Source organism: Bradysia coprophila, assembly GCF_014529535.1.
Source record: "Bradysia coprophila strain Holo2 chromosome IV unlocalized genomic scaffold, BU_Bcop_v1 contig_84, whole genome shotgun sequence".
In the NCBI taxonomy this organism is placed as follows: Eukaryota; Metazoa; Arthropoda; class Insecta; order Diptera; family Sciaridae; genus Bradysia; species Bradysia coprophila.
In genome coordinates, this window is record NW_023503376.1 from 1,541,105 (window position 1) to 1,553,180 (window position 12,076).

A 12,076-nucleotide genomic window follows, 5' to 3' on the forward strand; every position below is an offset into this window, starting at 1 on the left:
AAGGAAAACTCTTCGATCAATTTTTGGAGGTGTCAATGTGAACAGCAACTGGAGAATAAGAAATAACCATGAGCCAAATTCATCAAAATCAATCGATTTACATGGCTCCGTCTTGTGCAAAGAATGAATGAGGAACGTGTACCACTGAAACTGCTAAGTACAAATCCCGATGGTAGTCGCAGACCAGGAAGACCGAAAGCGAGATGGAAAGGTGCAATTGAGTCTGATCTGAAAGTACTAATGGTGAGCGAGTGAAGAACGTTCGCGCGGAATAGGACCGATTGGAGGTCAAAACCAATTGTACGGTTGTGGAGGGTTGTAGTGCCCGCCTAAGTAAGTTAGTAACCACTGTGGAATTTTTTGAAAAAGGAAATGGATTTTTTGGAATTTGGTGGAATCTTTAGAAATTCGAGTGGACATTAAATTGAATATTTAGGACTGTTGCGTTGACGAATACTGACCTTGACTCCGATTCAATTTTTTGTTGTTGATATTATGGACTTCTAAAACCACAGAATTTTTGGAGTTGAATTTGAATGGAATTTTTGGAATTTAATAGAGAAATTGGAATTGATGGAACAGATTATTGCCATTGGTTTTTCAACAATTTCCTAGATTTTCCCTAAAAATATTTTTGGAAAAATTTTGAAAAATCAGGGAAAATGTGGAAAAAGTTGAGAAAATGTTTTCCCAAAAACAGTCCCTGATTGTACCGGGAAACAATTCCAGAAATTCATAACAATCACAACGACATAATGCTGCCTTGCACAGTATAGTACCAGCAATAATACGAACACAAAATTTAAATCCAAAATAATTTGATGTCACACTGATCCCTTAATACCGCATAAAACTTGGTAAACAAATAGTATATTCACAAAACTTACCAAAAACAAGTTTAATTTGAGAAACAAATAATCATTCTATAATATTCAACATCCTATCCGTTTCGATGTTGCATACCACATAAATTTTCGCTCAACGAAAACTTTTGCATATTGTCGCCGGTATGAAATTACAGTTGAACAGAGTCTTGAATGAGAATAATATTCACATGTCAACCGGTAATTTATTTAATTCCCGATCTCCCAATATACAAAATAAATTGTAACACAAAGATACATTATATGAAATTAAGCATTCCATAGTTACTCACATCCGGCATATACGTATACATCGAATAGATGGTGTTTGTGTGTGTGTGTGTGTGCGATTTTGTAGTTCGTATAACGGATGGGTTTCCCGCTCTCTGTCTCTCGGATGTAGTGGTAGGAGGATAAAATTTATGGGAAAATGTTTTCTGCTTTAATTAGTATTCACTTTCCATAGTACAGTAGAGTATTACAGCGACAGTTTACTGTATGTATTAGGTTCTTGTATAAGTTCGAAATGAGAATGAGCCACAAAAAAAGAGGGAATAACATAAAAAACCACCATCTTGTTGATGGCAGTATTGACGTAATTTTTGTTAGCAGTAAAACACACCCGACCCGAGAATTTTTTAGTAAAGCCCGGCCTGTACTTTGTGATTGATGCTTAGTTTCCTCTTACCAAAAAAGCACTCCGTGTGAGAGACAAAATTGAATTTTTTCAATTTTTTCTTTGTTTATTTGACAGCTAGCTCTCTCACGGCTCTATCTCACGGAGTACTTTTTGTTGAGTGGAGTGGACACTTAACAGATGGAAGCTCATACATAGATTTCAAGTCGAATTGAATGGATTTCATTAGAATAAATGAGTACGCACAGCAGAGGCCTATTTGCGGCCAACGAGCATGATTCAGTGTTGTTCATTAGTATGCATTTCTGAGGTGTGAAATGTATGACCGACCCTCCAAATAAACTTAACTTTCATGGCCCTACGTTAGTGAAGTCCGTTCACACTGAAAAATTTTACAAAAATTTTTCCGCAGGACTGAGGAACATATATACACGAACTTTTTGACTTTTCCCCCTTTGCTCCTACTACCCCCAAAGTATTTTATTCGTAATCTGGGCGTCCATACGAGTTCAACGAGCTATCACACGCCTCATAAGGTTAAGATTTGGCCGAGATATTACATTTCAAAACTTGGAAATTTGCAGAAATTTGTATGAAGAAATTAATTTTTCTGTATACGTGAGAGTGTATTGGTGAGGTATGATATGAATCGGTCGAGCGGGAAAGTAAACGGTCGAGCGGGAAAGTAACGGTTGGGAAGGAAAGCACCAACACACTCTCACTATTACAGAAAAATATCTTTCAAAATACCCCAATACACACGCGGTGTGTATTTCACTCGGGCTTCGCCCTCGTATCCATACACACCTTGTGTGTATTGGGGTATGTTGAAATATACTATTCATACATTTTGAAATTGATGAATTTTACCAACCTTTGTTACTTTGTTACTTTGTTACAACGAAACTTTTGAATTTACCGGTGAATTTGGCTGAAATTTTCAGGGTATGTTAAGGACGTAATTCTAAGAAACTAATTTGAAGGAATTTTTATAAAAGCTTATAATTTCGGAGCTATGAGCGTGTTAACCTATTGAGCTATGGGACCTATAACTCGGAAAATATGGCAGATAGAAAGTTCGTTTAAAAGACAAATTTATAGAGTTTCAGATTTCATTTGACACGTGTTTCATGGTTTTCCTAAAAAGTCGTCTATTTGGGAGCTATGAGCGTTTTAAGTGCGAGCTATGTCAGCCATAACTTGGAAAATACTGCAGATAGAAACCTCGTGTAAAAGACAAAGTTATAGAGTTTTAGATTCTAGTCGATACGTGTTTCATGGTTTTCCTAAAAAGTCGCTTATTTTGGAGGTATTAGCGTTTTAATAGCGAGCTATGTCAGCCATAACTCGGAAAATACTGCAGATGGAAACCTCGTGTAAAAGACAAAGTTATAGAGTTTTAGATTCTAGTCGATACGTGTTTCATGGTTTTCCTAAAAAGTCGACTATTTGGGAGGTATTAGCGTTTTAAGTGCGAGCTATGTCAGCCATAACTCGGAAAATACTGCAGATGGAAACCTCGTGTAAAAGACAAAGTTATAGAGTTTTAGATTCTAGTCGATACGTGTTTCATGGTTTTCCTAAAAAGTCGACTATTTGGGAGCTATGAGCGTTTTAAGTGCGTCAAATTTTCGATTTTCGTCAAATTTTCTATTTTTATCAAAGAGATCAAAGAGAAAGTTATACAATTATGTAAGAAGAATATTTTCGTTCAAACTGCACAATATGATTGTCTATTATCTGCGACCAAATTCTAAAAAAGCACAACTTACAAAAGAGCTGATATCGCCCAAAACCACTTACAGTGGAGGTGTGACGCAAGTCCTGTTATCCACTTACAAAAGAACTGATATCGGTGTAGGTGACGCTTACAGGTTCGACACGCAAAAAGGTATGAGTCACAAATGGCAGCTGATGAGGAAAGTACGCGAAAGTTTTATCAACAAAAATTTACCAGAAAAATTTTAGGAAGAAAATTATAATAAAAAAGTTTGCGTCACAAGTGGCAGATGTTGAGGAAGGAAAATTTTAAAAATTGGAATTCAAACGGAAGAAAGCCGAATCATCTGCCACTTTTTGACGCAAACTTTTTTATTATAATTTTCTTCCTAAAATTTTTCTGGGAAATTTTTGTTGATAAAACTTTCGCGTACTTTCCTCATCAGCTGCCATTTGTGACGCATACCTTTTTGCGTGTCGAACCTGTAAGTGTCACCTACACCGATATCAGTTCTTTTGGAAGTGGATAACAGGACTTGCGTCACACCTCCACTGTAAGTGGTTTTGGGCGATACAGCCTTCACAGAGTGCATGCTTTTTGAGTAACAGCTCTGTCGGACAACACTGAATGTATATATGTCACATCAGAACAAAAGCATTTGTTAAGTAAATCCTCAAAGAAAATTCTTTAAATTTAAAGAAAATTCTTAAAAAGAAAAGATTTTCTTAGAGAAAATCCTTTTTGCTATCAAATTGCCAATCTTTGAGTATTTGCGACTCACAGTTGAAAATGAGGTATTGAACACAGACTAAATTAAACTGCGACAAACATTGATTCACTCTTTAAAATGATCATCTCCATTAATTTTTAATCCAAAAGTCCTCGAAAAAGTCAGCTGTATGCGAATGTGGTAAAACTTGAAGCGATTCAATGTCTGGTTGTACATAGAATGGATGAGAAAGAAAAGCCACAACGAAATTTTGTTAAGTTTAACTGAGTTTGCAATGAATAATCATGGAAAAAAGCCATTAACTACTTGCCAAAAAGGAATTTGTAATTATATCTGTTCGCCAGACATTTAGCTGCTACGCTACCATCAATATAGCGAGCGACAAGTTTTGTCGTAATTGCAATTTAAATTTAGAAATTGTTCGATTTAATTGCATTTGTGCATACTGATTGCTTGCATTTAGCATTTAACTCCAAAGAACTGGAAGACGGTCAGTTCTTTTACGTTTGATTTATTTATCCCAATTATTTTCACATCGTTTGAGACAGACCAAAAATGTTGTTATATCGATTCAGTGAATAGCGGTTGCAAAAAAAAAAGTAGAACGGCTACGCTTCCCATTAAAAATCTCTTCCATAACTCAGTTCCATTTTTTTTCAAATTAAAGTTTCATTCACACAAAATCCGTTGCTCTTTTAGATGAAAACGTAACTTTGAAAAGCAATTACCACCTTTTCAAATGGCTCGAAAACCTACTTCTGCATGTAATTTTCACGTGATGTCGATAAAAATTTTCTTTAGAAATGGGATTTTCTGTAAAACGGCTTGCAGAACTGAAACATTTTCGATTATTATTCGCATAAAGAACACACCGGTTGAAGGGTTTGATTTTACACGAGATGACTTTTGTGTGTTGTTCCAAAGTTTTTTTCTCCCTTCACTGCGATGATTATAATTGAAAATGCTTTCGTTTCCACGAATATTTATAGAAATGTGAAGGAAAATTTCCTTAGGAAATATCATGGTGGATTGCGGTAGCCACAAACTTCTTCTATATGCACAGCACACGATGATGTGTTTTTTTATATTAAAACATACACATCCCGTAGCAAAACTAACATCAAATCTATCATAGATCCTCTGACGGAAGGGCGTTATGAGCATAAATATACCACAGAGCAGAGTGTGTGTATTTGAAATTAGTTTTGAAATGTTCACATAGCCGAAAGGAGCTTCAAATTTTAATCATAATATTTGTTGATGTCTTGAATCAGGAGTTGAATTTTAAGTAAATATTTAAAAAAAAAAACGAGAATAGTTTGGCTGTTTAATAACACTTTAAGAGCAGAATGATTGAAATTACGGTGAGTGGAATTAAATTTTTCATACAAATTGCAGTAATCGTTCTCCGCTGTTCATTTTAATTAAGAGGCATCGATACTTTGCTGAAAAGCATACATTTGGGTGTTTTTCAAATGCTGGATTTTCGTTTACTTTTGATGATATCTTTCCACCAGAATCCTTTTTCAAAAATATGGGACCGCCATAACAACGTCGAATGAGTTAGCTTTCAACAGAAAATCGATTCGGTTGTAGCAGTTTGACCAGCTCTGAGAAAACTGACGAATTTATGAAAATTTCGTTAGACTGCTGACTTTTCTCAGAGCTGGTCAAACGACCACAACAAAAACTAATTTTTATTTAAAGCTAACACATTCGTGGTCGTTGTTGTGGTCGACCATTTTTCCATCGTCCAAATGATTCTGATGAAAAGATATCATCAAAAGTAAACTAAAATCGATTATTTAAAAAACGCTGAAAAGTATGCTTTTCAGCAAAGCATCGATGCCTCTTAATTGAAATAATTTCAGTTGAACAATTATCTCGACAATTATAGACCGAGAGCCCATCACGTACATATCAGTCCATCACCATGGTCCATGGTTAAGACATTTTTAGGTCTTTTTTCTTCTAGAAAAAACACCCTATTATGGCCGGTTTGTCTGTCTGTCTGTCTGTCCGTCTGTCTGTTCCACAAATTTGGTAGTTTTGGTAGCTCTCAGTCGGTAGTTGGTATTTTTGGTGGTTGGTAGTTTCGAGCTGGATTAACATTCAAAATTGCAAACCCACCATGAGCATATCGACACCAGGCAAATAATAATTATTTGTTATCTGATCACCGATAGCTCACAGTTAACATTGCAATTCGAAAATTTGGTAGTTGGTAGTTGGACTACCAAGGCTATAATTGACTACCAAACGTAATTTTTGGGGAAGAGATGTTTACTATTCGAGAACTACGCACCGACTGACGAAATTATTCTACATGCTCGCCTATTTATAAATCGAAAATTTGGTAGTCGGTAGCTTTGGTAGTTGGTAGTTTCGAGCTGGATTAACATTCAAAATTGCAAAGCCACCATGAGCATATCGACACCAGGCAAATAATAATTATTTGTTATCTGATCACCGATAGCTCACAGTTAACATTGCAATTCGAAAATTTGGTAGTTGGTAGTTGGACTACCAAGGCTATAATTGACTACCAAACGTAATTTTTGGGGAAGAGATGTTTACTATTCGAGAACTACGCACCGACTGACGAAATTATTCTACATGCTCGCCTATTTATAAATCGGAAATTTGGTAGTCGGTAGCTTTGGTAGTTGGTAGTTTCGAGCTGGATTAACATTCAAAATTGCAAAGCCACCATGAGCATATCGACACCAGGCAAATAATAATTATTTGTTATCTGATCACCGATAGCTCACAGTTAACATTGCAATTCGAAAATTTGGTAGTTGGTAGTTGGACTACCAAGGCTATAATTGACTACCAAACGTAATTTTTGGGGAAGAGATGCTTACTATTCGAGAACTACGCACCGACTGACGAAATTATTCTACATGCTCGGCTATTTATTAATCGGAAATTTGGTAGTCGGTAGCTTTGGTAGTTGGTAGTTGGGAGATGGATTGACATTCAAAATTGCAAAGCCACCATGAGCATATCGACACCAGGCAAATAATAATTATTTGTTATCTGATCACCGATAGCTCACAGTTAACATTGCAATTCGAAAATTTGGTAGTTGGTAGTTGGACTACCAAGGCTATAATTGACTACCAAACGTAATTTTTGGGGAAGAGATGTTTACTATTCGAGAACTACGCACCGACTGACGAAATTATTCTACATGCTCGCCTATTTATAAATCGAAAATTTGGTAGTCGGTAGCTTTGGTAGTTGGTAGTTTCGAGCTGGATTAACATTCAAAATTGCAAAGCCACCATGAGCATATCGACACCAGGCAAATAATAATTATTTGTTATCTGATCACCGATAGCTCACAGTTAACATTGCAATTCGAAAATTTGGTAGTTGGTAGTTGGACTACCAAGGCTATAATTGACTACCAAACGTAATTTTTGGGGAAGAGATGTTTACTATTCGAGAACTACGCACCGACTGACGAAATTATTCTACATGCTCGCCTATTTATAAATCGGAAATTTGGTAGTCGGTAGCTTTGGTAGTTGGTAGTTTCGAGCTGGATTAACATTCAAAATTGCAAAGCCACCATGAGCATATCGACACCAGGCAAATAATAATTATTTGTTATCTGATCACCGATAGCTCACAGTTAACATTGCAATTCGAAAATTTGGTAGTTGGTAGTTGGACTACCAAGGCTATAATTGACTACCAAACGTAATTTTTGGGGAAGAGATGTTTACTATTCGAGAACTACGCACCGACTGACGAAATTATTCTACATGCTCGCCTATTTATAAATCGGAAATTTGGTAGTCGGTAGCTTTGGTAGTTGGTAGTTTCGAGCTGGATTAACATTCAAAATTGCAAAGCCACCATGAGCATATCGACACCAGGCAAATAATAATTATTTGTTATCTGATCACCGATAGCTCACAGTTAACATTGCAATTCGAAAATTTGGTAGTTGGTAGTTGGACTACCAAGGCTATAATTGACTACCAAACGTAATTTTTGGGGAAGAGATGTTTACTATTCGAGAACTACGCACCGACTGACGAAATTATTCTACATGCTCGCCTATTTATAAATCGGAAATTTGGTAGTCGGTAGCTTTGGTAGTTGGTAGTTTCGAGCTGGATTAACATTCAAAATTGCAAAGCCACCATGAGCATATCGACACCAGGCAAATAATAATTATTTGTTATCTGATCACCGATAGCTCACAGTTAACATTGCAATTCGAAAATTTGGTAGTTGGTAGTTGGACTACCAAGGCTATAATTGACTACCAAACGTAATTTTTGGGGAAGAGATGTTTACTATTCGAGAACTACGCACCGACTGACGAAATTATTCTACATGCTCGCCTATTTATAAATCGGAAATTTGGTAGTCGGTAGCTTTGGTAGTTGGTAGTTTCGAGCTGGATTAACATTCAAAATTGCAAAGCCACCATGAGCATATCGACACCAGGCAAATAATAATTATTTGTTATCTGATCACCGATAGCTCACAGTTAACATTGCAATTCGAAAATTTGGTAGTTGGTAGTTGGACTACCAAGGCTATAATTGACTACCAAACGTAATTTTTGGGGAAGAGATGTTTACTATTCGAGAACTACGCACCGACTGACGAAATTATTCTACATGCTCGCCTATTTATAAATCGGAAATTTGGTAGTCGGTAGCTTTGGTAGTTGGTAGTTTCGAGCTGGATTAACATTCAAAATTGCAAAGCCACCATGAGCATATCGACACCAGGCAAATAATAATTATTTGTTATCTGATCACCGATAGCTCACAGTTAACATTGCAATTCGAAAATTTGGTAGTTGGTAGTTGGACTACCAAGGCTATAATTGACTACCAAACGTAATTTTTGGGGAAGAGATGTTTACTATTCGAGAACTACGCACCGACTGACGAAATTATTCTACATGCTCGCCTATTTATAAATCGGAAATTTGGTAGTCGGTAGCTTTGGTAGTTGGTAGTTTCGAGCTGGATTAACATTCAAAATTGCAAAGCCACCATGAGCATATCGACACCAGGCAAATAATAATTATTTGTTATCTGATCACCGATAGCTCACAGTTAACATTGCAATTCGAAAATTTGGTAGTTGGTAGTTGGACTACCAAGGCTATAATTGACTACCAAACGTAATTTTTGGGGAAGAGATGTTTACTATTCGAGAACTACGCACCGACTGACGAAATTATTCTACATGCTCGCCTATTTATAAATCGGAAATTTGGTAGTCGGTAGCTTTGGTAGTTGGTAGTTTCGAGCTGGATTAACATTCAAAATTGCAAAGCCACCATGAGCATATCGACACCAGGCAAATAATAATTATTTGTTATCTGATCACCGATAGCTCACAGTTAACATTGCAATTCGAAAATTTGGTAGTTGGTAGTTGGACTACCAAGGCTATAATTGACTACCAAACGTAATTTTTGGGGAAGAGATGTTTACTATTCGAGAACTACGCACCGACTGACGAAATTATTCTACATGCTCGCCTATTTATAAATCGAAAATTTGGTAGTTGGTAGCTTTGGTAGTTGGTAGTTTCGAGCTGGATTAACATTCAAAATTGCAAAGCCACCATGAGCATATCGACACCAGGCAAATAATAATTATTTGTTATCTGATCGCCGATAGCTCACAGTTAACATTGCAATTCGAAAATGTGGTAGTTTTGGTAGGTCAAATAGTTGGTAGGTGGTAGTTCCAAACAGAAATTAGAAAAAAGACCTCACCAGGCTTTAGCCGGTCTATTCTTGTTTTTCTGTTCAGAGACTTCAGTTTTCAGCGCTTAGTACGGTAGATGTAGTTTGTGTCATTGAGGCACGCACATACAATGAAAAAGTAAAGTTATCAGGAATGGAAGGTCTTTCGTTACATGGCCTATTATTGGTTTACGGAAATTTACCGAAATTCAGTAGATTGTCGGTAAGTTTTAGAAAATTCGGCCAATAAATTTACCAATAATAGTCTCCTCAAACTTCGACTCAATCAACTTTCAAATTTCGAATTCAAATAATTTGGGCCGACCAAAGGCATAACTCTCTTAAGACATGCTTAAGACATGCTAAACGTCAGTAAAATTCACATTTACAGCTGATCGTGACAGGAACGAATGTAAAAACAAACAATTTTCCTGAGGCAAATTAATTATTTTTTTTTAATCCATTTCTTTAGATGATCTCTTATACATCGTGCAAGTTAGACTTGCGAACTTATAAAAATAAAAACCATTCCGATATCATGATCGTGCATAAAGTATATGTACCTTGAAGGCACAATAAAAACTTAGAAACTTAATGAATATTGTAAACTTCCCGAAAAAAATTAGATTTGTTTCGCTACATTATTTTAGCATAAAACATTTTCGGATATTTTCCGATAGTTTTGTTTTTATAAAAAAAAAACTTTTTTGTTATTGTAAAAACACTTGCTTAAAAAAGCGATCAAATATAAAACTGCAACAGCAACACTACGTTCCTCCTCATCATACCTCTTTACTTGCTCGTATCATCAACCGATACATCTTGTTCACCTACAGATGCATCTTCAACTACACCCGACTCTGACAAGTCGACTTGATTGCATTTATTGTCGCCGGTGTCACTGTCGTCTCGTTTGTGTTTGAAAACACAATGGGCTTTTGTGCAACCAGTTGCTTGAGTTTCAAAGTAGCATTGAATGCGAGAACGATTTTTCTAAAAATTGAAGGGCAAACGAAGGACGATAAATATGATGCCAATTAGCCGCTATACGGCAATAAATGGTGAATTAAGCCGGTAAGAAATGTGTGTGAAATTTTACCGGTTAACGTAACATTTACCGGTAAATTTCATACCGACTTTTTACCGGTTGGATTCGCTAACAATAAACATACCTTGATAAACATATGCCGATTTTTACACTTGTTATCGTAACACAATCCGTCTATCCACTTTGGGCACATTGTCTCATGTCCAAGGGCAATCGGTTCGTGTCGAAATTCACAGTTTTTTCCCTAAACGGTAAACGGAAAACAGTTGGTTTCAGTAATGGGGAACCATACGCGAAAACAATTATGTAAATTATGGTCACCTTAACGCATGTCGAATAATAGTAAAAGTAGCAATCGTGCAAGCGATTCGGCATCTTTTGATATCGTGGACGTTCGAAGAAATTGTCCATTTTCCTGTTGGAAAAATAATTTAATAAAATTTAGCACGCGGTCGCTCGACATTTTTCACTGCGGATATTGTCAACGTTTCGTTGAATTAAATGATTTAATTGAATAAAATTCGATTAAGAAATATTGTTACCAATGGCCTAGTATTAGCGGCATTTTGAAATTATTCTCACAATTTTTTTTTTCTTGCAAAAAGAAATATGAAACTAACACAGTCTATGTATTAATTATGAAGTCCAAACGAATACTGGCTGAACACGATCGGTTTCAATGATGTGTGATATAGCCAATACTCGGTTCTCGGAACAGACACTTATTGTTTGGATAAAGTTAAGGCCGTGCAGCTGCATAACATTTTAATGGAAGAGACATTTTTCGGCGGGATACTTCAACCTGTGGTAAACTAAATTTGGATTTCTAATGAAGAAAAACAGGGTCTTATTTTTCTAGTTTATTTAGTACAGCCAGTACTGCCAGTGCAGTTGTGGAATTTTTGGTACATGCCAATTGGCAATGGAATTTTGGCAAAAAATGGAATTTACTGTAATTTAATGGAATTTTTTAAAAATTCTAATTTCGAGGGGGGGGGGGGGAAATAAAATAGGATATTTAGGATTGTTGCTTTTACGAATATTTTGCTGACCATGATTCCGTTCAACGCACTTCAAGCAAAAGTGCTTTTAGTGACAGCTACCAAATAGAGTACTGTTCCAATTTTTTTTACAGTGCCAAAATTTGTTCGCTACACTGTCCAGTTTCAGTACAATATTTTATAGTAGCACTCATGCTTGACGTACGTCCGCTTCAATTTAAATTCCTAGTATTTTGCAATTGTGTTTTGACATTCACACTTCTGAATTTTTAGCCCCGTACGAAGTACTGGGGGCTTATAAGATTAATATGCCGTTTGTAACACGTCGAATTGGAAGCAGACA

At 36.3% G+C, this 12,076-nt stretch overlaps 2 protein-coding genes across 4 annotated transcripts in view; one reads left to right on the forward strand and one right to left on the reverse strand.

Moving 5' to 3' along the window:
* LOC119072744 (dipeptidyl peptidase 4) overlaps window positions 1–12,076 on the forward strand; it is a 124,318-nt gene that overhangs the window by 29,327 nt on the left and 82,915 nt on the right. The window lies entirely within an intron of this gene.
* LOC119072763 (zinc finger CCCH domain-containing protein 11B-like) lies at window positions 10,118–11,430 on the reverse strand. The gene is made up of 4 exons (XM_037178058.1): window positions 11,275–11,430; window positions 11,054–11,147; window positions 10,857–10,976; window positions 10,118–10,677 (listed from the first exon to the last, which is right to left on the reverse strand). The coding sequence occupies exons 1-4, from the start codon at window positions 11,295–11,297 to the stop codon at window positions 10,477–10,479; spliced, it is 438 nt and encodes a 145-aa protein (XP_037033953.1). The 5' UTR covers window positions 11,298–11,430; the 3' UTR covers window positions 10,118–10,476.

Coding starts and splice junctions, on each gene's coding strand:
- LOC119072763 (XM_037178058.1), bottom strand. CDS start 11,297: ATGCCGCTAATACTAGGCCATTG. Junction 11,148..11,274: donor CCGCTAATACTAGGCCATTG/GTAACAATATTT, acceptor TTTTTCCAACAG/GAAAATGGACAATTTCTTCG. Junction 10,977..11,053: donor ATTATTCGACATGCGTTAAG/GTGACCATAATT, acceptor TTTACCGTTTAG/GGAAAAAACTGTGAATTTCG.